Source organism: Amia ocellicauda, chromosome 23, assembly GCF_036373705.1.
Source record: "Amia ocellicauda isolate fAmiCal2 chromosome 23, fAmiCal2.hap1, whole genome shotgun sequence".
Classification (NCBI taxonomy): domain Eukaryota; kingdom Metazoa; phylum Chordata; class Actinopteri; order Amiiformes; family Amiidae; genus Amia; species Amia ocellicauda.
Window position 1 is genome coordinate 16,575,478 of NC_089872.1, and position 23,084 is coordinate 16,598,561.

The following is a 23,084-nucleotide window of genomic DNA, read 5'->3' on the forward strand; positions in this document are numbered from 1 at the left end:
TCAGTGTGATGAGTGTTGATGCCGCGGGGCGGCGCTGTGGAGCCGGAGCAAGAGGTCAAACTGAGTCTGCTGTTGTGATTCAGTGCGTCAGCAATGGACGGGCTTGTTAACCGTTATCTCCTGTATCACATGGGCACACATTCATATTTAACACTGCGACAATTTAAAAACTTCATAAAGTTGAAAAAAGAAAGCATATTTATAATCTTTTTTGGGGAAGAATATGTGCCTCCCTTCATTCAGCTTCACACTCTGCAGCAGAAGTCCCTTAAGTCGTTGCTTGCTTAATAACTTACTTAAAACCAATATATGTATTGTTTAAAAAATGCTGTTTCGCCCCTGTATATAATTTTATATGCCTCATTTATCATTGGCACTTTGGCACAAACCAGACTGGGCACTGCAGCAAAAAAAGGTTTGCCATCCCTGGTCTAGGCTAATATAAAAACCAATCAAACTCTATGTAATATTGTTTATATGCAGAAGATACATATTATGTAGTTCACGTTTAAACAATGGAAAACCAATTCATATGACAACAGTCGTGAAAAGAGGCAGGCCGCCACGCACGGCGCCGCACTGGGAATTAAGTTTCAAGTTTAAACTCCAGGCTGTGTTGCCTTTAACCCAGAAAAACTGTGCAATCATTCCTGCCTTTTGTCCCCTTGCCTGAATACAGATCTGAAGCTTGGTGGTAAGTTATCTTATTAATTCATCTTGATACGTTTGTATTAATTTGCATGCTCGGTATTTTGTATTATTGAAACACAGTGCTATGTACAGTAACAGTGCGATCTATTTAATATAGTCACTAAGTGCCATACTGTCAGTATTTCTAATGGGGTGTCACTGTTTTGTGTGACTTTGTAACTCTTGACAGAAACGACTGAATCCTCCAGCATGGCAGGAAAACCCACTTTGTATTATTTCGACGGGAGAGGCAAGATGGAATCGATCAGATGGCTGTTAGCAGTGGCTGGAGTCGAGGTGGGAGATAGAAACTGATACATCACTAACACAATCTCATGTTAAGGCTTATTTACAGTGCTTGCACAATAACACCAATTACCTGTTTTGTGCTTTTGTGCAATTATGATGTCATCTTGTGTGTTTTTTTGTTTCTAGTACTTGTGTGTTGTATTATTGTGACAGTGTGTTTGAAAAAAACACGTACAGTACTATCAGACAAGAATGCCTGCATGAAAAAGGAAACATTTTATGCTTTGCACGCCTGCATTTAAGAAGTGGAGGATGCCTGTTTTTGACACTGTCTGTATTTGAAATTGCATACTGACTAGTAAGTAGTACAGTACGCAGTATGAAGATGAATGATTCAGTGTATATGTCATGTGACTAAAGTGAATGGAACATCGGCCAAACGTGAAGCATGATGGGATGCAGTATTCCTTGTAGTGAGCTCTGGTTGTATACTGCATATTTTGATGAATGTAGCAAGCCATCCAGGCACGTTTACATTACTACAAAATCATATACTACATTCAGTATGCATACTGCATACTACTGAAATGTTGGAAGGTAGTACGTGTGGTATGGGTAGTATGTAGGTTCGAATACAGCCTCTGTGCCCCCAAAATGTTGCTGACCCTGAAGTATATACTTAACCAATATCATAACCGTGTTCTCTTTCCACAGTTTCAGGAAGTGCATTTCAAGACCAGGGAGCAATATGAAAAGATGCTACATGGTACGGCAAAGAGGTTTGGTTGCTCTGCTGCAGGTCCATTATTTGAGAGCTGCTGGATCTTCTATTCATTCTCTTGATCTCTCAGTGACTGAATATCTTTAAACTGATTTGGAGTGATGAGTGGTTTATCAGGTGCTCTTCTTTTCCCTTTGCCAGATGGGGCTCTGATGTTTCAGCAGGTGCCGATGGTGGAAATGGATGGGATGAAGCTTGTGCAGAGCAAAGCCATCATGAACTACATCTCTGCAAAGTACAACCTGTATGGGAAGGACCTGAAAGAGAGAGTCATGTACGATGTTCAGCTTTTCATCAGGGAATAAACGCTGCCTTGTGCACCACTGTGCCATATGTGTTAGTGATGTCTTCCTCAGGGTTATTTCTTCACACGTTACTTTTGTTCATAATACCCTTCATGAGTTCAGCATGAGTTCATTGTGTCTTATTTGTCTTATTTTAAGCACAATACTTTCTATGTCCTAATTGCAGGATTGATATGTATGCTGAAGGACTCAGGGACCTGATGGAAATGATAGCAAGGATCATTATGCTAACCCCAGAAGAACAACAGAGTACTCTTAAGACCATCGAGAGCAAGGCTACAGATCGCTATCTTCCAGTCTATGAAAAGGTGCTTTATTTTATTTTAATAATGAACATACCTGAATATTTTTTTGTCAGTCACAAAAGTGTAACTTTGCTGCTGTTCATACCGACACAATTCCTATGTCTTGTTTATAAGAACAATAAGAAAGTGCCCAAACTAGAGGAGACCATTCGCCCCATCGTGCTCATTTGGTGTCCATTAATAACTAACTGATCCAAGGATCCTATCCAGTCTGTTTTTGAATGTTCCCAAATTGTCTCTTCAGCCATATCACTGGGGAGTTTGTTCAGATTGTGACACCTCTTTGTGTGAAGAAGCATCTCCTATTTTCTGTCTTGAATGCTTTTAAGCCCAATTTCCATTTGTTATGCTGTCTTGCAGGCATTGGCTTCCTCTGACTATCTGGTTGGAAATCAGCTAAGCTGTGCTGATGTTCACTTGTTTGAATGTATTTTGATGTTGGAGGAGAAATTCCCTTCAGTGCTGTCCAACTTCCCTCGTCTGCAGGTAATGTCTTCTGGTTCCATACACAGTTTCATGTTTTTTAATTGTATTTTATAAGATGATTCTGCTGTGGTAATTGTAGTTATTTACAAATTTCAGAGTACATTATGCATGAGGATATTTGTTATAGGTATACACCGATCAGCCATAACATTATGACCACTGACAGGTGATGTGAATAACACTGATAATCTCATTATCATGGCACCTGTCAGTGGGTGGGATATATTAGGCAGCAAGTGAACATTTTGTCCTCAAAGTTGATGTGTTAGAAGCAGGAAAAATGGGCAAGCGTAAGGATCTGAGCGACTTTGACAAGGGCCAAATTGTGATGGCTAGACGACTGGGTCAGAGCATCTCTAATCTGATGAATCACGAGTTCAAGGTGTTGACTTGGCCTCCAAATTCCCCAGATCTCAATCCAATTGAGCATCTGTGGGATGTGCTGGACAAACAAGTCCGATCCATGGAGGTCCCACCTCACGACTTACAGGACTTAAAGGATCTGCTGCTAACGTCTTGGTGCCAGATACCACAGCACACCTTCTGCTGGAACTTTTCCCCAGTATTCTGTGAATGGAGTTTCAGATCAGTGTTCCTGGATCCTTATCCATTTCTTAGTACTTTCTGGATGAAGTGAAAATAACATCTAGTCTGTGATATTTCTCTTTCAGGCTTTTCAGAAAAGAATGAGAGCTGTGCCAGCCATACACAAGTTTCTGCAGCCTGGCAGTCAGAGAAAGCCGCCGCCCAATGAAGCGTTGCTAAAAACTGCGAAAGAAGTCCTGAGGTTCTGAAAGCACTGCGCTACTGTGGCAAACCATGTTGTTTTTATAGAAGATCAATTTCCAGAAGTCTAACAAGACTTTCAGCTCTGTATTGACAAAGTGACTAAGCATTAAATGAACAACAGCTGGAATCTTCAGCACTGACCAACTATGCTACAGGTGACTTTAATCACATTTTAATCCCGTGTTTTTAACTTGCACAATAAACATTTGCTGCTTGCTGAATTTTCTTTCTTAGTCTACATGTTTGAGTTGCTGCTGTTGTACTGCCTGTCTTATCTTCCCACTGTCTGTCTTGACTTTTGATTGACTTGTAGCAACCGTGAAAACCACTGAACAATGTGTTTACTGAATAAAACCACTGGTCTTGAGTTCTTGACATCACTGTGGCTCAGTCGTATAGAGCATTCCTACCCTGCAGCAATCTGGGAATAGAAATGGGAAGTGTGTCCTCTAAGGATTCTCTCATTGGGAACTTCCTGCTCCTTACTTTGAAGAAATTAGTTTTCTTTTGAATAATTCTCACACAGTCATCAAATAAGTGTTTTTTACTTGATTTGGAAAGTTATTCACAATACAATGACAGCAGATAGCACATGTTTTGTGCATCTTTTTATATACTGAATTTGATATGTCATTGTAAGGATTTCCAGGTGGTTGGTGTAGAAGTAACACTCCAACAAATAGATCGCGTTGGCAAATATATATTATATTATTTCATTAGATCAATATAATGAAATAAACAAAACAAAAATCACTTTCCACTAAATAATCCTATTATCAAGATCTTTGTACAAGTAAAATTACAATTACCACTTTTAAGCACACTAGCAGATCTGTATCTGTCCCCAGCTCTCGCTCACAATTAACTCTGCTGAGCTTTTATACATTTTGTGTCTGTCGCTCCTCCCATTCAGCTATACCATTGCCATAATGAAATGGGTGAACTAATAAATAAGGATAAAAAGAACAATTAAAATTTCTTATACAATATACATGTTTTTACTAATAGCAAGAAGTACATACAATTCTTTTGTCTGGGCTAAAATATCACGCAAACTGTTACACTAACCGTTTGACTGTGCATCCAGACTCAAACACACAGTAATTACTCTTGTTCTTTAAGTACGAGTTCTGCGGATGTGAAAGGGTTCTCGAACGCGCAGAATAGAATTGTGAGCGTAAAATAAAGATGTGACCGTGAATTCACTCCAAATTCCTGCTTCACAATCATGGATGCAATAATATATCTTCCCATATTGCGTTACTGCACTCAATATATCAGTGTCAGTAGGTAGGCTACCCCTCCAAAACCACTTCATAAGCTCATTTGAATGTTTATATGGAGATGTAAAACTAGTTGTTACAAAGCTTGCCCTTGGGCTCTGATTTCTAAACATGGGTAGTAATTAAATCTTATGATTAAAAAAACAAACAAACAATTAGTCACGGTCATACCGGCAAAATTGGATGTTAATATAAATGATTTGTCCGCTCTGTTTTGTCTAATTTGACTAATGATTAGAATTAATACCAACACACTTATATCGTGGTTCTGCCATTTCTTTGATATTGTCTTCTTTTTGGAAATCTACAATAATTTTAAAAGATCCGATGATGCTTTGTCATTAAGCCAATATTAACATTGGCTATTGAATAACTCATTCCCTCGGCTGCGCAGTAAGGATTCATGAGAGCCAGTCCACTCTGGTGTGTACATCTCTGATAACAGCACGCCCACGGTGAGGCTTTCATTGGGAAGAGCCACTGTTATCAAGTTTAAAGTTTAACTATGTTGCCTTTTACCCAGAAAAACTGAGCAGTCATTCCTCCCTTTTCTCCACTTGCTTGAATTTAGATCTGAAGCTTGGTGGTAAGTTATCTTATTTCTTCATCTTAGATATGTTTATATTCATTTGCATGCTCGGTATTTTGTATTATTGAAACACAGTGCTATGTACAGTAACAGTGCGATCTATTTAATATAGTCACTAAGTGCCATACTGTCAGTATTTCTAATGGGGTGTCACTGTTTTGTGTGACTTTGTAACTCTTGACAGAAACGACTGAATCCTCCAGCATGGCAGGAAAACCCACTTTGTATTATTTCGACGGGAGAGGCAAGATGGAATCGATCAGATGGCTGTTAGCAGTGGCTGGAGTCGAGGTGGGAGATAGAAACTGATACATCACTAACACAATCTCATGTTAAGGCTTATTTACAGTGCTTGCACAATAACACCAATTACCTGCTTTGTGCTTTTGTGCAATTATGATGTCATCTTGTGTGTTTGTTTGTTTCTAGTACTTGTGTGTTTTATTATTGTGACAGTGTGTTTGAAAAAAACACGTACAGTACTATCAGACAAGAATTCCTGCATGAAAAAGGAAACATTTTATGCTTTGCACGCCTGCATTTAAGAAGTGGAGGATGCCTGTTTTTGACACTGTCTGTATTTGAAATTGCATACTGACTAGTAAGTAGTACAGTACGCAGTATGAAGATGAATGATTCAGTGTATATGTCATGTGACTAAAGTGAATGGAACATCGGCCAAACGTGAAGCATGATGGGATGCAGTATTCCTTGTAGTGAGCTCTGGTTGTATACTGCATATTTTGATGAATGTAGCAAGCCATCCAGGCACGTTTACATTACTACAAAATCATATACTACATTCAGTATGCATACTGCATACTACTGAAATGTTGGAAGGTAGTACGTGTGGTATGGGTAGTATGTAGGTTCGAATACAGCCTCTGCCCCCAAAATGTTGCTGACCCTGAAGTATATACTTAACCAATATCATAACTGTGTTCTCTTTCCACAGTTTGAAGAAGTTCATTTCAAGACCAGGGAGCAATATGAAAAGATGCTACATGGTACGGCAAAGAGGTTTGGTTGCTCTGCTGCAGGTCCATTATTTGAGAGCTGCTGGATCTTCTATTCATTCTCTTGATCTCTCAGTGACTGAATATCTTTAAACTGATTTGGAGTGATGAGTGGTTTATCAGGTGCTCTTCTTTTCCCTTTGCCAGATGGGGCTCTGATGTTTCAGCAGGTGCCGATGGTGGAAATGGATGGGATGAAGCTTGTGCAGAGCAAAGCCATCATGAACTACATCTCTGCAAAGTACAACCTGTATGGGAAGGACCTGAAAGAGAGAGTCATGTACGATGTTCAGCTTTTCATCAGGGAATAAACGCTGCCTTGTGCACCACTGTGCCATATGTGTTAGTGATGTCTTCCTCAGGGTTATTTCTTCACACGTTACTTTTGTTCATAATACCCTTCATGAGTTCAGCATGAGTTCATTGTGTCTTATTTGTCTTATTTTAAGCACAATACTTTCTATGTCCTAATTGCAGGATTGATATGTATGCTGAAGGACTCAGGGACCTGATGGAAATGATAATGAGGCTCATTATCCTAACCCCAGAAGAGAAGCAGAGTACTCTTAAGACCATCGAGAGCAAGGCTACAGATCGCTATCTTCCAGTCTATGAAAAGGTGCTTTATTTATTTTTTTAATGATTAACATACCTGAATATTTTTTTGTCAAATTCACAATAGTGTAACTGCTGCTGTCCATACTGACAATGCTTATATTATTGCTCATGCTGTCTTGCAGGCATTGGCTTCCTCTGACTATCTTGTTGGAAATCAGCTAAGCTGTGCTGATGTTCACTTGTTTGAATGTATTTTGATGTTGGAGGAGAAATTCCCTTCAGTGCTGTCCAACTTCCCTCGTCTACAGGTAATGTCTTCTGGTTCAAACACAGTTTCATGTTTTTTAATTGTATTTTATAAGATGATTCTGCTGTGGTAATTGTAGTTATTTCCAAACTGCAGAGTACATTATGCATGAAGATATTTGTTATAGGTATAAATGTGTAATGGGTTTGGGAATACAGTAAAGCCCTCTTTCAAAGCATGGGCATTTGTTGATAATGTAATCTCACTGATTGTCACCACAGATTGATTTCAAATGCAGAAAGAACTGGATGGCAAACCTAGTGCTGGAACTTTCCCCCAGTATTCTGTGAATGGAGTTTCAGATCAGTGTTCCTGGATCCTTTTCCATTTCTTAGTGCTTCCTGGATCAATTCAAAATAACATCTAGTCTGTGATATTTCTCTTTCAGGCTTTTCAGAAAAGAATGAGAGCTGTGCCAGCCATACACAAGTTTCTGCAGCCTGGCAGTCAGAGAAAGTCACCGCCAGATGAAGTGTATCTACAAAACGTGAAAGAAATCCTGAGGTTCTGAAAGGACTGCGCTACTGTGGCAAACCATGTTGATTTTGTAGAAGATGGATGTAAAGAAGTCTAACACGGCTTTCAGTGCCGTATTGACAAAGTGACTAAGCATTAAATGAACAACTGCTAGAATCTTTCCACATGTATTGGAGTTTGCTTTTTGTTTTAGTAACCCATTTCATTTTAAAGGTGATGTGAAGTGTGGCTGGAACACAATGATGATGAAGTCTGGCACTGCTAACTGCTCACAACTGGTATTAGCGCACAACTACAGTTGTCATTGAACAAGTGTTTGTATTGCATTGGAGGTGACTAGAATTTGAGATAAATATCTACTTCATATAGCTTGTTTAAGCACTGATATACTACGCTACAGGTACGCAGCGAAGTGAATTGAATCACATGAATGTTTTTAGTTGGGCCAAAACACATTTTTCATCACATTATTAGTACACAGCCACTGTGGATTGCCATGGGGGTTCATTAGTGCCATGCTGACGTTCTTGTGTTAGCTTGCTCACACAGATGTGTGTTATTGTAGTTGTCTGCCTAGATAACCCACAAGCTTGCAAAGGCTCACAGGAACCGTGAAAACCACTGGTCGGTGTAGAAGTAACACTTCTACAAGTAGATTGTGTTGGCAAAATTTAGTTATTTTAAAATTTCACTAGAACAATATATGCAAACAAAACACTTTACACAAAATAATCCTATTGTGAAGATCTTTGTACAAGTAGAATTTGAATAACTACTAAGTACACTTGCAGATCTGTATCTATCCCCCACTCTCGCTCAGAATGAGCTCTGAGCTTTTATACATTGTGTGTCTGTAGCTCCTCCCATTCAGCTATACCATTGCCATAATGAAATGGGTGGACTAATAAATAAGGATACAAAATAAAAAAAATAATGAATATTCTGTTTTACCACACTGCATTTACAAATATCAAGAAATACATTTTTTTTTTTCTGGGGCTAATCAATGCTGCTGAATTCACAAATGTATATTCCCATATCAAATACCTTTATATACAATTACCCCACTGTCCAAGTACTCGTGCATGCTCCCACCCGGGCTCTTTAAAACACTGACTGCTTAGAACAGCTGCACTAACCGATTGACTTTGCATCAAGGCGCTCATATTAAACACAAAGTAAGGTAACTACTCTTGTTCTTATCAGATTTATAACCCAGAAATTAGGTAAATACCTGGTTATTATTTATATTAAATGAATTAATTATAAAAAAAATGTTACAGTATTATGTCAGTTAACGTCATACCAGCCAATATAGGGATTGTTAATATAAATAAAATGTTTGCTCTGTTTTGTGTAATTTTACTATTGATTAAGATTAATAATGACATACTTATTTTAGGATTCTGTCATATGCTTTGTTACCTTCTTTTTGGAAATCTTTAAAACAATTTCCCATGATGCTTTGAGATTACGCCAATTTAATCGGCGACTATTGTATTACTCACTGTCATGACTGTGCAGTAAGGACACACAATAGCCAGTCCACTGTGGTGTGTACATTTCTGATAACAACCCACCCCAGTTTGTTTTTCCCTGGGAAAAGCTATTGTTATCAAGTAAGGTTTAAATTCTAAACTGTAGAAAAGCTGTGCAGTCAGGCCACCCTTTCCACACTTGCCTGAATTTAGATCTGAAGCTTGGTGGTAAGATATCTTATTTATTATTCTGAGATACATTTGTATTCATTTGCAAACTGGATATGTTTTGTATTATAATAAAATATAGTGCTTCTATTTAGAGTAAAAGTACGATCTAGTTTAATATAGTAATAAAGTACCATAATGTCAGTATTTCTAAATGGTGCATCATTGTACCACAGTGTGTTTGTTATCTATTCACTGTTTTGTGTGACTTTGTAACTCTTGACAGAAACGACTGAATCCTCCAGCATGGCAGCAAAATCCACTTTGTATTATTTCAATGGGAGAGGCAAGATGGAATCGATCAGATGGCTGTTAGCAGTGGCTGGAGTCGAGGTGGGAGATAGAAACTGATACATCACTAACAATCACTGCATGGCATTACAGTTCATACATAACAAGATGAAGTGCATGTTTTCGGCTATTGTGGAAGTATAATTGGCATCTGTTTTTCCAGTACTTGTGTGTTATTGTAAATTACTGTGACAGTGTGCAAAGAAAACCCCTACAGTACTATCATACAAGTATGCTTGTATGAAAACGTAACATTACATGCTTGACACACCAGCATTAAAAAGTGGAGGATGCCTTTTCTTGACACTGTGACCCCAAACCGTTGCTGATCCTATATACATAACATTATCATAACTGTGTTCTGTTTCCACAGTTTCAGGAAGTTATTTTCACGACCAGGGAGCAATATGAAAAGTTGCTACATGGTACGTCAAAGAGGTTTGGTTGCTCTGCTGCAGGTCCATTATTTGAGAGCTGCTGGATCTTCTCCTCATTCCCTTGAGCTGTCAATGACTGAAGGACACTGCTGGTCCCCATTGAGTTGAGCTGACCATCCTGCCACACTCCCCTGGCTGTTAGACAGTATAGTTGCCTGCCAGGGTAGTTTGTGTAATCGGATGGTTACAGTTTCCTGCGTCTTCAGTTTGTAACTGGCTGAAGTTTCAACACCGGAGATGATATGAGTTGTGTTGACCCATTAAAACACATCAAGGAGAGGTGTTCAGCTGTAAATAAATAAACATGATCAGCTCACAAAGGAGAGCAGATCACAATGTTAGATCCAGATTTAAACAACTGAAGTCTGAAATATAATTTGACATATTGTAAAAAATTTTTTTTTTAAAATCCATGTAACTTTAAACTGATTTGGAGTGATGAGTGGTTTATCAGGTGCTCTTCTTTTCCCTTTGCCAGATGGGGCTCTGATGTTTCAGCAGATGCCAATGCTGGAAATGGATGGGATGAAGCTTGTGCAGAGCAAAGCCATCATGAACTACATCTCTGCAAAGTACAACCTGTATGGGAAGGACCTGAAAGAGAGAGTCAGGTACGATGTTTAGCTTTTAATCCAGGAACTTGAAGCACCTTCAGTGTGCACCACTGTGACATACGTGTTAGCGATGTCTTCCTCAGGATTATGTCTTCACACATTACTTTATCCTTCATTCATGAAATACCCTTAATGAGTTCACTGTGTCTTATGTGTCTCATTTTAAGCACAATACTTCCTCTGTCCTAATTGCAGGATTGATATGTATGCTGAAGGACTCCGAGACCTGATGGAAATGATAATAAACCTGCTTTTCCTAACCCCAGCAGAACAGCCGCGTGCTCTTAAGATCATTGAGAGCAAGGCTACAGATCGCTATCTTCCAGTCTATGAAAAGGTGCTTTTTGTTTAACGCTGAACATACCTGAATATTTTTTTTGTCAAATTCACAATAGTGTAATTTTGCTGCTGTTCATACCAACAATGCTTATATTTTTGCTCATGCTGTCTTGCAGGCATTGGCTTCCTCTGACTATCTGGTTGGAAATCAGCTAAGCTGTGCTGATGTTCACTTGTTTGAATGTATTTTGATGTTGGAGGAGAAATTCCCTTCAGTGCTGTCCAACTTCCCTCGTCTGCAGGTAATGTCTTCTGGTTCAAACACAGTTTCATGTTTTTGAATGTATTTTGAATGTTTTAAGATGATTAATTAATTGTCACCACAGATTGATTTCAAATGCAGAAAGAACTGGATGGCAAACCTAGTGCTGGAACTTTCCCCCAGTATTCTGTGAATGGAGTTTCAGATCAGTGTTCCTGGATCCTTTTCCATTTCTTAGTGCTTCCTGGATCAATTCAAAATAACATCTAGTCTGTGATATTTCTCTTTCAGGCTTTTCAGAAAAGAATGAGAGCTGTGCCAGCCATACACAAGTTTCTGCAGCCTGGCAGTCAGAGAAAGCCGCCGCCCGATGAAGCATACGTAAAAAACGTGAAAGAAATCCTGAGGATGTGAGAGAACAGTGCTACTGTGGCAAACCATGTTGTTTTTATTGAAGATACGTTTAAAGATGTGTAACAAGGCTTTCAACTCTGTATTGACAAAGTGACTAAGCATTAAATATGAGAACAACAGCTGGAATCTTTCCACGTGTATTGGAGATTGCTTTTTGTTTAGTCACTCTTGGTGGGAGTAATTTCAGTTAAAGGTGATGTGAAGTGTGGCTGGAATACAAATAAGATCAAATTTGGCACTAATAACTACACAAAACAACCAGTATTAATCTACAACCTAAGATGTGCCTAAATATTTACTTCATATAGCTAATTTTAGCACTGACAGACTATGCTACAGGTATGCAGCAAAGTGAACTGAATCACATTTGACCCCTGTGGATGTTTTTAGTTGGCTCAAAACATTTTTCATCACATTATTAGTACACAGCCACAGTGGATTGCCAAGGGAGTTAATTAGTGCCATGCTGACGTTCTTGTGTTAGCTTGCTCACACGATGTGTGTTATTGTAGTTGTCTGCCTAGATAACCCACAAGCTTGCAAAGGCTCACAGGAACCGTGAAAACCACTGAACAATGTGTTTATTGAATGAAACCACTGGTCTTGAGGTCTTGACATCACTGTGGCTCAGACGTATAGAGCATTCCTACCTTGCAGCAATCTGGGAATAGAAATGGGAAGTGTGTCCTCTAAGGATTCTCTCATTGGGAACTCCCTGCTCCTTACTTTTGAGAAATTAGTTTTCTTAATAATAATGCACACACAGTCATCAAATAAGTGTTTTTTTTTTTACTTGATTTGGAAAATTATTAATCAGGGCAGAATACATTTAGGTAGTTATTGGTATCTGATCCACAATAAAATGACAGCAGATAGCACATATTGTGTGCATCTTTTTAAATACTTAATTTGATATATCATTGTAAGGATTTACGGACGGTCAGCGTAGAAGAAACACTCCAACAAGTAGATTGCGTTGGCAAAAGCAACAAAAAAAAAAGATTTTATTTCATGAGAATAGTATAAGCAAGCAAACAAACAAACAAACAAACTAAACTTTGCTTTACACTAAATAATCTTATCAAGATATTTGGGCAAGTAGAAGTTGAATAACTGCTTTAAATAACTGCCATAATGAAATGGGTGGACTAATAAACAAGGATACAAAATAACAAAAATAATGAATATTCTCTTTTACCACACTGCATTTACAATATCAAGACATGCATAGAAACATGTTTCTCGGGCTAATCAATGCTGCTTAACTCACACATGTTTCTTCACATATCAAATACCTTTATATACAATTTCCCAGGCACGGACTGGGACTAAAATCCGCCCCTGGACTTTGACCCAAACAAACAAAAAAACGAAACTTTGCTTTATGCTAAATACATGTTGAGGAATAGGGCTTGAAATGACTGCTCTGGCTGGCATGTACATTAATCAATAAATTATCTCATCTGTCTGGCATCGTCTTACTGGGACAGTCAGTGAGCTGGTAGGGATGTTAAATGCAATAGATGTTTAAACATAAAAAACAGATGCAACCCGTCTGGGTTCTTGCGTTTTGGAGATCTACAAGCACTTTAAACAAATACCGTCCATAATGCTTTGACACGACGCCCATTCACACACGCGTAATTGCGTAACTCCCTGTCGCGGCTGCGCAGTAGCGATTTACCCTGCTAACAAGCCGCCCTCGGCAGCCCTTCACTGGGAAGAGACACAGCTATCAAGTTTGATTTACACTGTGAACTGTGTTGCCTTTTACCCAGAAAAACGGTGCAGTCATTCCTGCCTGAATACAGATCTGAAGCTTGGTGGTAAGTTATCTTATTTCTTCATCTTGATACGGTTGTATTCATTTGCATGCTCGGTATTTTGTATTATTGAAACACAGTGCTATGTACAGTAACAGTGCGATCTATTTAATATAGTCACTAAGTGCCATACTGTCAGTATTTCTAATGGGGTGTCACTGGTTTGTGTGACTTTGTAACTCTTGACAGAAACGACTGAATCCTCCAGCATGGCAGGAAAACCCACTTTGTATTATTTCGACGGGAGAGGCAAGATGGAATCGATCAGATGGCTGTTAGCAGTGGCTGGAGTCGAGGTGGGAGATAGAAACTGATACATCACTAACACAATCTCATGTTAAGGCTTATTTACAGTGCTTGCACAATAACACCAATTACCTGCTTTGTGCTTTTGTGCAATTATAAATGCATCTTGCTTTTCCAGTACGGGTGTGTTATTTGAAATGACTGTGTGCAAAGAAAACCCTACATATACATACACTCACCTAAAGGATTATTAGGAACACCTGTTCAATTTCTCATTAATGCAATTATCTAACCAACCAATCACATGGCAGTTGCTTCAATGCATTTAGGGGTGTGGTCCTGGTCAAGACAATCTCCTGAACTCCAAACTGAATGTCTGAATGGGAAAGAAAGGTGATTTAAGCAATTTTGAGCGTGGCATGGTTGTTGGTGCCAGACGGGCCGGTCTGAGTATTTCACAATCTGCTCAGTTACTGGGATTTTCACGCACAACCATTTCTAGGGTTTACAAAGAATGGTGTGAAAAGGGAAAAACATCCAGTAAGCGGCAGTCCTGTGGGCGAAAATGCCTTGTTGATGCTAGAGGTCAGAGGAGAATGGGCCGACTGATTCAAGCTGATAGAAGAGCAACTTTGACTGAAATAACCACTCGTTACAACCGAGGTATGCAGCAAAGCATTTGTGAAGCCACAACACGTACAACCTTGAGGCGGATGGGCTACAACGGCAGAAGACCCCACCGGGTACCACTCATCTCCACTACAAATAGGAAAAAGAGGCTACAATTTGCACAAGCTCACCAAAATTGGACAGTTGAAGACTGGAAAAATGTTTCCTGGTCTGATGAGTCTCGATTTCTGTTGAGACATTCAGACGGTAGAGTCAGAATTTGGCGTAAACAGAATGAGAACATGGATCCATCATGCCTTGTTACCACTGTGCAGGCTGGTGGTGGTGGTGTAATGGTGTGGGGGATGTTTTCTTGGCACACTTTAGGCCCCTTAGTGCCAATTGGGCATCGTTTAAATGCCACGGCCTACCTGAGCATTGTTTCTGACCATGTCCATCCCTTTATGACCACCATGTACCCATCCTCTGATGGCTACTTCCAGCAGGATAATGCACCATGTCACAAAGGTCGAATCATTTCAAATTGGTTTCTTGAACATGACAATGAGTTCACTGTACTAAACTGGCCCCCACAGTCACCAGATCTCAACCCAATAGAGCATCTTTGGGATGTGGTGGAACGGGAGCTTCGTGCCCTGGATGTGCATCCCACAAATCTCCATCAACTGCAAGATGCTATCCTATCAATATGGGCCAACATTTCTAAAGAATGCTTTCAGCACCTTGTTGAATCAATGCCACGTAGAATTAAGGCAGTTCTGAAGGCGAAAGGGGGTCAAACACAGTATTAGTATGGTGTTCCTAATAATCCTTTAGGTGAGTGTATATGCCTGCATGTGAATGCAACATTTTATGCTTTTATACAGCACTTAAAAAGTCCAAGATGCCTTTTTTTTTTGGCACTGTGACCCCACAACGCTGCTGTGCTCTGGTATATATATATATATACACTCACCTAAAGGATTATTAGGAACACCTGTTCAATTTCTCATTAATGCAATTATCTAACCAACCAATCACATGGCAGTTGCTTCAATGCATTTAGGGGTGTGGTCCTGGTCAAGACAATCTCCTGAACTCCAAACTGAATGTCTGAATGGGAAAGAAAGGCGATTTAAGCAATTTTGAGCGTGGCATGGTTGTTGGTGCCAGACGGGCCGGTCTGAGTATTTCACAATCTGCTCAGTTACTGGGATTTTCACGCACAACCATTTCTAGGGTTTACAAAGAATGGTGTGAAAAGGGAAAAACATCCAGTATGCGGCAGTCCTGTGGGCGAAAATGCCTTGTTGATGCTAGAGGTCAGAGGAGAATGGGCTGACTGATTCAAGCTGATAGAAGAGCAACTTTGACTGAAATAACCACTCGTTACATCCGAGGTATGCAGCAAAGCATTTGTGAAGCCACAACACGTACAACCTTGAGGCGGATGGGCTACAACAGCAGAAGACCCCACCGGGTACCACTCATCTCCACTACAAATAGGAAAAAGAGGCTACAATTTGCACAAGCTCACTAAAATTGGACAGTTGAAGACTGGAAAAATGTTGCCTGGTCTGATGAGTCTCGATTTCTGTTGAGACATTCAGATGGTAGAGTCAGAATTTGGCGTAAACGGAATGAGAACATGGATCCATCATGCCTTGTTACCACTGTGCAGGCTGGTGGTGGTGGTGTAATGGTGTGGGGGATGTTTTCTTGGCACACTTTAGGCCCCTTAGTGCCAATTGGGCATCGTTTAAATGCCACGGCCTACCTGAGCATTGTTTCTGACCATGTCCATCCCTTTATGACCACCATGTACCCATCCTCTGATGGCTACTTCCAGCAGGATAATGCACCATGTCACAAAGGTCGAATCATTTCAAATTGGTTTCTTGAACATGACAATGAGTTCACTGTACTAAACTGGCCCCCACCAGATCTCAACCCAATAGAGCATCTTTGGGATGTGGTGGAACGGGAGCTTCGTGCCCTGGATGTGCATCCCACAAATCTCCATCAACTGCAAGATGCTATCCTATCAATATGGGCCAACATTTCTAAAGAATGCTTTCAGCACCTTGTTGAATCAATGCCACGTAGAATTAAGGCAGTTCTGAAGGCGAAAGGGGGTCAAACACAGTATTAGTATGGTGTTCCTAATAATCCTTTAGGTGAGTGTATATATATATATATATATATATATATATATATATATATATATATATGCACTCAGCAAAAAAGAAACGTCCCTTTTTCAGGACACTGTATTTTAAAGATAATGTTGTGAAAATCCAAATAACGTTACAGACCTTTATTGTAAAGGGTTTAAACAATGTTTTCTATGCTTGTTCAATGAATGAACATGCACCTGTGGAACGGTTGTTAAGACACTAACAGCTTACAGACGGTAGGCAATTAAGGTCACAGTTATAAAAGCTTAGGACACTAAAGAGACCTTTCTACTGACTCTGAAAAACACCAGAAGAAAGATGCCCAGTTTCCCTGCTCATCTGCGTGAACATGCCTTAGGCATGCTGCAGGGAGGCATGAGGACTGCAGATTTGGCCAGGGCAATACATTGCAATGTCCGTCCTGTGAGACACCTTAGACAGCGCTACAGAGAGACAGGAAGGACAGCTGATCGCCCTCGGAGTGGCAGACCACGTGTAACAACACCTGCCCAGGATCGGTTCATCTGAATATCACACCTGCGGACAGGTAGAGGATGGCAACAACAACTGCCCGAGTTACACCAGGAACGCACAATCCCTCCATCAGCGCTCAGATTGTCCGCAATAGGCTGAGAGAGGCTGGACTGAGGGCTTGTAGGCCTCTTGTAAGGCAGGTCCTCACCAGACATCACCGGCAACAGCGTCACCTATGAGCACAAACCCACCTTCGCTGGACGTGATTTCCTGCAGGACAGTGTTGTGCCATGGCCAGCGAAGAGCCCGGATCTCAATCCCACTGAGCACGTCTGGGACCTGTTGGATCGGGGGGTGAGGCTAGGGTCATTCCCCCCAGAAATGTCCGGGAACTTGCAACTGCCTTGGTGGAAGAGTGGGGTAATATCTCACATCAAGAACTGGCAAATCTGACGCAGTCCATAATGCACTGGTGGCCACACAGATACTGACTGTTACTTTTGATTTTGACCCCCCTTTGTTCAGGGACACATTATTTCATTTCTGGTAGTCACGTGTCTGTGAAACTTGTTCAGTTTATGTCTTAGTTGTTGAATCTTTTTAAGTTCATACAAATATTTACACGTTAAGTTTGCTGAAAATAAAAGCAGTTGAAAGTGAGAGGATGTTTCTTTTTTTGCCGAGTATATATTTCCCAATATATAACCGTTCTGTTCTTATAACCGTGTTCTCTTTCCACAGTTTCAGGAAGTGCATTTCAAGAGCAGGGAGCAATATGAAAAGATGCTACATGGTACGGCAAAGAGGTTTGGTTGCTCTGCTGCAGCTCATTATTTCTCCTCATTCCCTTGAGCTGTCAATGACTGAAGGACACTGCTGGTCCCCACTGAGTTGAGCAGACCATCCTGCCACAGTCCCCTGGCTGTTAGACAGTATAGTTGCCTGCTGCGGTAGTTTGTGTCATCGGATGGTTGTTGTTTCCTGCATCTTCAGTCTAACTGACTGTATTTTCGACACCGGAGATGATTTGAGTTGTGTTGTGTGGGAGAGAAATTGACCCAATAAAGCACATCAAGGAGAGGTGAAAATGATCAGCTCACAAAGGAGAGCAGATCACAGTGGTAGAGTCAGATTTAAACAGCTGAAGTCTGTGATCTAATTTGACTTATTGCAGAAAAAATAAATAATATAAAAACCCACGTAACTTTAAACTGATTTGGAGTGATGAGTGGTTTATCAGGTGCTCTTCTTTTCCCTTTGCCAGATGGGGCTCTGATGTTTCAGCAGGTGCCGATGGTGGAAATGGATGGGATGAAGCTTGTGCAGAGCAAAGCCATCATGAACTACATCTCTGCAAAGTACAACCTGTATGGGAAGGATCTGAAAGAGAGAGTCATGTACGATGTTCAGCTTTTAATCTTAGGGTTATTTCTTCACACATTACTTTCTCCTTCGTCCATGAAATACCCTTCATGAGTTCACCATCTTATTTTAAGCACAATACTTCCTCTGTCCTCATTGCAGGATTGATATGTATGCTGAAGGACTCAGAGACCTGATGGAAATGTTTATGAGGGCCCCTTTCCAATCCCCAGAAGAACAACAGAGTACTCTTAAGACCATCGAGAGCAAGGCTACAGATCGCTATCTTCCGGTCTATGAAAAGGTGTTTTATTTATTTTTTATGATTAACATACCTGAATATTTTTTTGTCAAATTCACAATAGTGTAACTTTGCTGCTGTCCATACTGACAATGCTTATATTATTGCACATGCTGTCTTGCAGGCATTGGCTTCCTCTGACTATCTGGTTGGAAATCAGCTAAGCTGTGCTGATGTTCACTTGTTTGAATGTATTTTGATGTTGGAGGAGAAATTCCCTTCAGTGCTGTCCAACTTCCCTCGTCTGCAGGTAATGTCTTCTGGTTCAAACACAGTTTCATGTTTCTGAATGTATTTTATAAGATGATTCTGCTGTGGTAATTGTAGTTATTTCCAAACTGCAGAGTGCATTATGCATGAGGATATTTGTTATAAGTATAAATGTGTAATGGGTTTGGGAATACAGTAAAGCCCTCTTTCAAAGCATGGGCATTTGTTGATAACGAAATTTTAATTTCTTAGTGCTTTTCTGGAGCTTTTCTAAAGTAAAAATAACATCTAGTCTGTGTTATTTCTCTTTCAGGCTTTTCAGAAAAGAATGAGAGCTGTGCCAGCCATACACAAGTTTCTGCAGCCTGGCAGTCAGAGAAAGTCACCGCCAGATGAAGCATACGTAAAAAACGTGAAAGAAGTCCTGAGGTTCTGAAGGCACTGTCCTACTGCGGCAAACCATGTTGTTTTTATAGAAGATACATTTAAATAAGTCTTAACGAGGCTTTCAGCTCTGTATTGACAAAGTAATGAAGCATTAAATATAAGAATAACTGCAGGAATCTTTCCACATGTATTGGAGTTTGCTTTTTGTTTTAGTAACCCATTTCATTTAAAAGGTGATGTGAAGTGTGGCTGGAACACAATGATGATGAAGTCTGGCACTGCTAACCGCTCACAACTGGTATTAGCGCACAACTACAGTTGTCATTGAAATGTTTTTTATTGGAGATTATTAGAATTTGAATATCTACTTAATATAACTCATTTCAGCACTGACAGACTATGCTACAGGTATGAAGCGAAGTGAACTGAATCACATTTGACCCCTGTGGATGTTTTTAGTTGGCTCAAAACATTTTTCATCACATTATTAGTACACAGCCACTGTGGATTGCCAAGGGAGTTAATTAGTGCCATGCTGACGTTCTTGTGTTAGCTTGCTCACACGATGTGTGTTATTGTAGTTGTCTGCCTAGATAACCCACAAGCTTGCAAAGGCTCACAGGAACCGTGAAAACCACTGAACAATATGTTTATTGAATGAAACCACTGGTCTTGAGGTCTTGACATCACTGTGGCTCAGTCATATTGAGTGCCAGATTAGTATCTTTCTGTACTGCGCAGCAGGGAGGGACTGGCACTAAACCCGGCTCCCAGATACTCAACTGCCCAAGATTAACCTGTTGAATGTAATTTTAAAATGCAGATTTCTACCTAAATAGACATATCCAAAAGTATTATGAGATGGCAATACACAATAACTATAATGCTGCATACTACAAGAAATATTAAAATCTCACCATTCTGTTAGAAAATAGTTATTAATTGCTGAGGTGTACATAGAAAAATATGATGACAATATGAAATATATATGCTGTAGGAATGGGGCTGGAAATGACTGCTCTATTCGTGCTGTACGTCACTGGAAAGACCCGGATGATCCGAGATATGAAATGTAATATTCCAGCCCGGTAACGGTCTCATCATAATCTAAATTGAGTGGGAGATAATATACAGGTAGTTGACTTATTCATGTTTTTGTCAGCCGGCCAGCCAGTTCGCTACTCGTCTGCAGTATTTTATTACTACACCGCAGCAATCTGAGGTAAAAACTGGAAGTCTGGGTTATCTCTGCTCCTTGCTTTGAATACGTGGATTTTCTCTGAATAATTCACAGTCACCAGAATTTTTTTTTACTTGATTTGGAATGTAATTCGTCAGTAGGATACATTTAGGTAGTTATCAGTATTTGATTCACAATGAAATGACTGCAGATAACACCTGTTCTTTTTACATACTTAATTTGATATATCATGGGTGCAGTAATACATCTTACCGTATTGTGTTACTGCACGCAAGATATCAACGTAAGCTGACACCCCCCCCCCCCCCCCCAAAACCAATCCATATTAAACATAATCTCATTTGAATGCTTGTATGTCGATGTAAACAAGTTTGATCTTGGGCTCCGATAGCCTCATAATGAATCCGCTGTGCTCAGTGTGCGCAGACTCAGTGTTGCCGATCTACAGCAGCGCCAAGAACAGGACTCGCACCAACATCAGCAGGCTGCAATTAAAACACAGCATTACTCCCCAAAGTGTGACATGATATCCTAATTAATAATGGTTAATAAGGCATGTTACTTTGAGGTAGGGGTTTTCAAACCGGTCCTGGAGTACCCCCTGCCCTGCTTGGTTTTTGTTCCAGCCTAGGTCTTAATCACTTAATTGAATGGTATATTGCTTTGTTAGGTCAATTAAGGATTCAATTAAGCAATTAAGACCTCAGTTGGGACAAAAAAACAGCAGGGCAGGGGGTACTCCAGGACCGGTTTGAAAACCCCTGCTTTGAGGAATTATAAAAGTGAAAACGTAAGGTTTTCCAAACAAAAAAGGATGTAGCAGTAGCAGGTGTAATGAACACTGGGTAGTTTTGTATAAACAGACTTGTTTTCAAAGTACGTATGATGTATAGGACAATGGTGAGAGGTAGTCTATTGTTATGATACAGATGAAAAGAAAGCATTTTACACTTGGCATTACCTTAAGCCGGTCATAATTCCAGCAGGCATTAACTTTCCAGATTTCCTGTATCGCATTCCCATCACAATAAACAGAGAGAAAGACGCAACTGCAAGCAATAGCAAAAAAAAAGTGTTATTTTTAAAATTCAAGCTTCAGCTACACAATTTGTTCTACCTGTCTCAGTACTCACTCAACGTCATCTTCACGTCTCTTGTGTCATTTGATATCCGATAGGCGCCATAGGCCGACAGGGAGCCGAAGAGAAGACCAGCAATCAAAGACATCACACTGCCTAGAGAAGGAGACATCACACAAGTAAACCGTTCTCTAGATGGATAGAAGACACACTCGAGGTTTAAAATGCAAATCTATAATGGGCACTGTTGTGGAGACCAGGTCATCGGAGTAAAGGTATATTCCTACCTTTCCGTTTGTATCCCATGAAGCCTCCCAAAGCGATAGCCGCAGCATAGCCAAACCCAATCCAGTCCACTGCCATTGCCGTACTGGAGAAAGGGTGGAAAAACATCTGCATCAGTGCTTGGCCTTGATTCTCTAATGGTGCAATTATAACCTCCATGAGGAATTTTCTAACAATGCAAATGCACATTTTACAAGTGAAGTCATGTGTGCAAACTGAACTCTTCAAATGCAGTCATCATCTGAAACTTGAACTCAAAGTTGCTTTTTGGGGGGAGAGTGACACCCAGTGGTACGTTGTGACATTGCAATTCTGAAATTAATTCAATATGAACATATCATAGATTATGCTGAATCTATCACCTTTCCTTCTTTCTTAAACAAAAGTAGTTCATTATCTAAGTATAATTAAGCCCTTCTTGCCGGCCTAATACACTACCCCCTTTTCATAGCTGAGATGATCGTCTATTATGGTTTGTATTTCCTCGTAAGTCATGCATGTCTAGTCACGGGTCACGCAGAAATAAAGGTTCAATGAACATTACAACAATATGTATATTTATATATGCATATTACTGGCAAGTCGTACTGATGCAAAGGACAGATATAAACACATCTTTTCAATCACAGTTCCCAGCGTGTAATCTGATAATACAGCTTTTAAATAACGCAGAATTACATTATGATCTTCATGCACGGTAAACTTGCCGAGCTCTAGTTTGAGATACAGGTCTTTAAATATGATAATTTCTCATAATAACAAATGCAATGCGACTTTTAGGGATCTATTAAACAACATAAAAAAAAACTTCAGAGCCATTGAAATGCGCACAGTACCTGAGTGTATGTCACCGCCTTCTGACCTTTGCCCTCTGACCTTTGTGATGTAATGAAAGTAGCCCGTATCGCATTCTTCCCACACAATATATATATATATGGTTTCCAAGGTTAGAAGGAAACGAAAGCAACTAAAAACGACCGCAAGTTTAATCAATACCGTATTTCTGATTAAACTGGTTAAAACAGTCAGGGATATCGCGACATGAGCGCCATCTTGAGTGTGGCAAAAGTGTCCCTTCCTGCGACCTTCTTA

The 23,084-nt window shown here is 40.0% G+C and overlaps 5 protein-coding genes across 13 annotated transcripts; 4 read left to right on the plus strand and 1 right to left on the minus strand.

The window, feature by feature from the left end:
* Positions 1-615: 615 nt before the first annotated feature.
* LOC136718825 (glutathione S-transferase 3-like) lies at positions 616-3,972 on the plus strand. 2 transcript variants are annotated; one of them, XM_066696576.1, is made up of 7 exons: positions 622-694; positions 881-987; positions 1,654-1,705; positions 1,862-1,994; positions 2,192-2,333; positions 2,691-2,816; positions 3,488-3,972. In XM_066696576.1, the coding sequence occupies exons 2-7, from the start codon at positions 901-903 to the stop codon at positions 3,608-3,610; spliced, it is 663 nt and encodes a 220-aa protein (XP_066552673.1). In that variant the 5' UTR covers positions 622-694; positions 881-900; the 3' UTR covers positions 3,611-3,972. The 2 variants fall into 2 exon arrangements, with proteins under 2 accessions (XP_066552674.1, XP_066552673.1); XM_066696577.1 differs by lacking the exon at positions 1,654-1,705 and having other exon boundaries at positions 616-694.
* A 1,352-nt stretch (positions 3,973-5,324) lies between these two features.
* Positions 5,325-7,996, plus strand: LOC136718826 (glutathione S-transferase 3). 2 transcript variants are annotated; one of them, XM_066696578.1, is made up of 7 exons: positions 5,326-5,474; positions 5,662-5,768; positions 6,433-6,484; positions 6,641-6,773; positions 6,971-7,112; positions 7,234-7,359; positions 7,747-7,996. In XM_066696578.1, the coding sequence occupies exons 2-7, from the start codon at positions 5,682-5,684 to the stop codon at positions 7,867-7,869; spliced, it is 663 nt and encodes a 220-aa protein (XP_066552675.1). In that variant the 5' UTR covers positions 5,326-5,474; positions 5,662-5,681; the 3' UTR covers positions 7,870-7,996. The 2 variants fall into 2 exon arrangements, with proteins under 2 accessions (XP_066552676.1, XP_066552675.1); XM_066696579.1 differs by lacking the exon at positions 6,433-6,484 and having other exon boundaries at positions 5,325-5,474.
* Positions 7,997-8,861: 865 nt separating this feature from the next.
* LOC136718827 (glutathione S-transferase 3-like) lies at positions 8,862-11,968 on the plus strand. 6 transcript variants are annotated; one of them, XM_066696581.1, is made up of 7 exons: positions 8,862-9,013; positions 9,768-9,874; positions 10,206-10,257; positions 10,748-10,880; positions 11,079-11,220; positions 11,339-11,464; positions 11,716-11,968. In XM_066696581.1, exons 2-7 carry the CDS (start codon positions 9,788-9,790, stop codon positions 11,836-11,838), a joined length of 663 nt encoding a protein of 220 aa, XP_066552678.1. In that variant the 5' UTR covers positions 8,862-9,013; positions 9,768-9,787; the 3' UTR covers positions 11,839-11,968. The 6 variants fall into 6 exon arrangements, with proteins under 6 accessions (XP_066552678.1, XP_066552681.1, XP_066552677.1 ...); XM_066696580.1 differs by having other exon boundaries at positions 8,932-9,018; XM_066696582.1 differs by lacking the exon at positions 8,862-9,013 and adding an exon at positions 9,455-9,541.
* A 1,535-nt stretch (positions 11,969-13,503) lies between these two features.
* LOC136718830 (glutathione S-transferase 3) lies at positions 13,504-19,607 on the plus strand. Of its 2 annotated transcripts, XM_066696588.1 has the most exons (7): positions 13,512-13,664; positions 13,851-13,957; positions 17,909-17,960; positions 18,432-18,564; positions 18,692-18,833; positions 18,955-19,080; positions 19,354-19,607. In XM_066696588.1, the coding sequence occupies exons 2-7, from the start codon at positions 13,871-13,873 to the stop codon at positions 19,474-19,476; spliced, it is 663 nt and encodes a 220-aa protein (XP_066552685.1). In that variant the 5' UTR covers positions 13,512-13,664; positions 13,851-13,870; the 3' UTR covers positions 19,477-19,607. The 2 variants fall into 2 exon arrangements, with proteins under 2 accessions (XP_066552684.1, XP_066552685.1); XM_066696587.1 differs by lacking the exon at positions 17,909-17,960 and having other exon boundaries at positions 13,504-13,664.
* Positions 19,608-20,059: 452 nt separating this feature from the next.
* On the minus strand, positions 20,060-22,903 carry tmem14a (transmembrane protein 14A). The gene is made up of 5 exons (XM_066696589.1): positions 22,829-22,903; positions 21,995-22,077; positions 21,762-21,863; positions 21,590-21,677; positions 20,060-21,113 (listed from the first exon to the last, which is right to left on the minus strand). Exons 2-5 carry the CDS (start codon positions 22,068-22,070, stop codon positions 21,071-21,073), a joined length of 309 nt encoding a protein of 102 aa, XP_066552686.1. The 5' UTR covers positions 22,071-22,077; positions 22,829-22,903; the 3' UTR covers positions 20,060-21,070.
* Between the last annotated feature and the right edge of the window lie 181 nt (positions 22,904-23,084).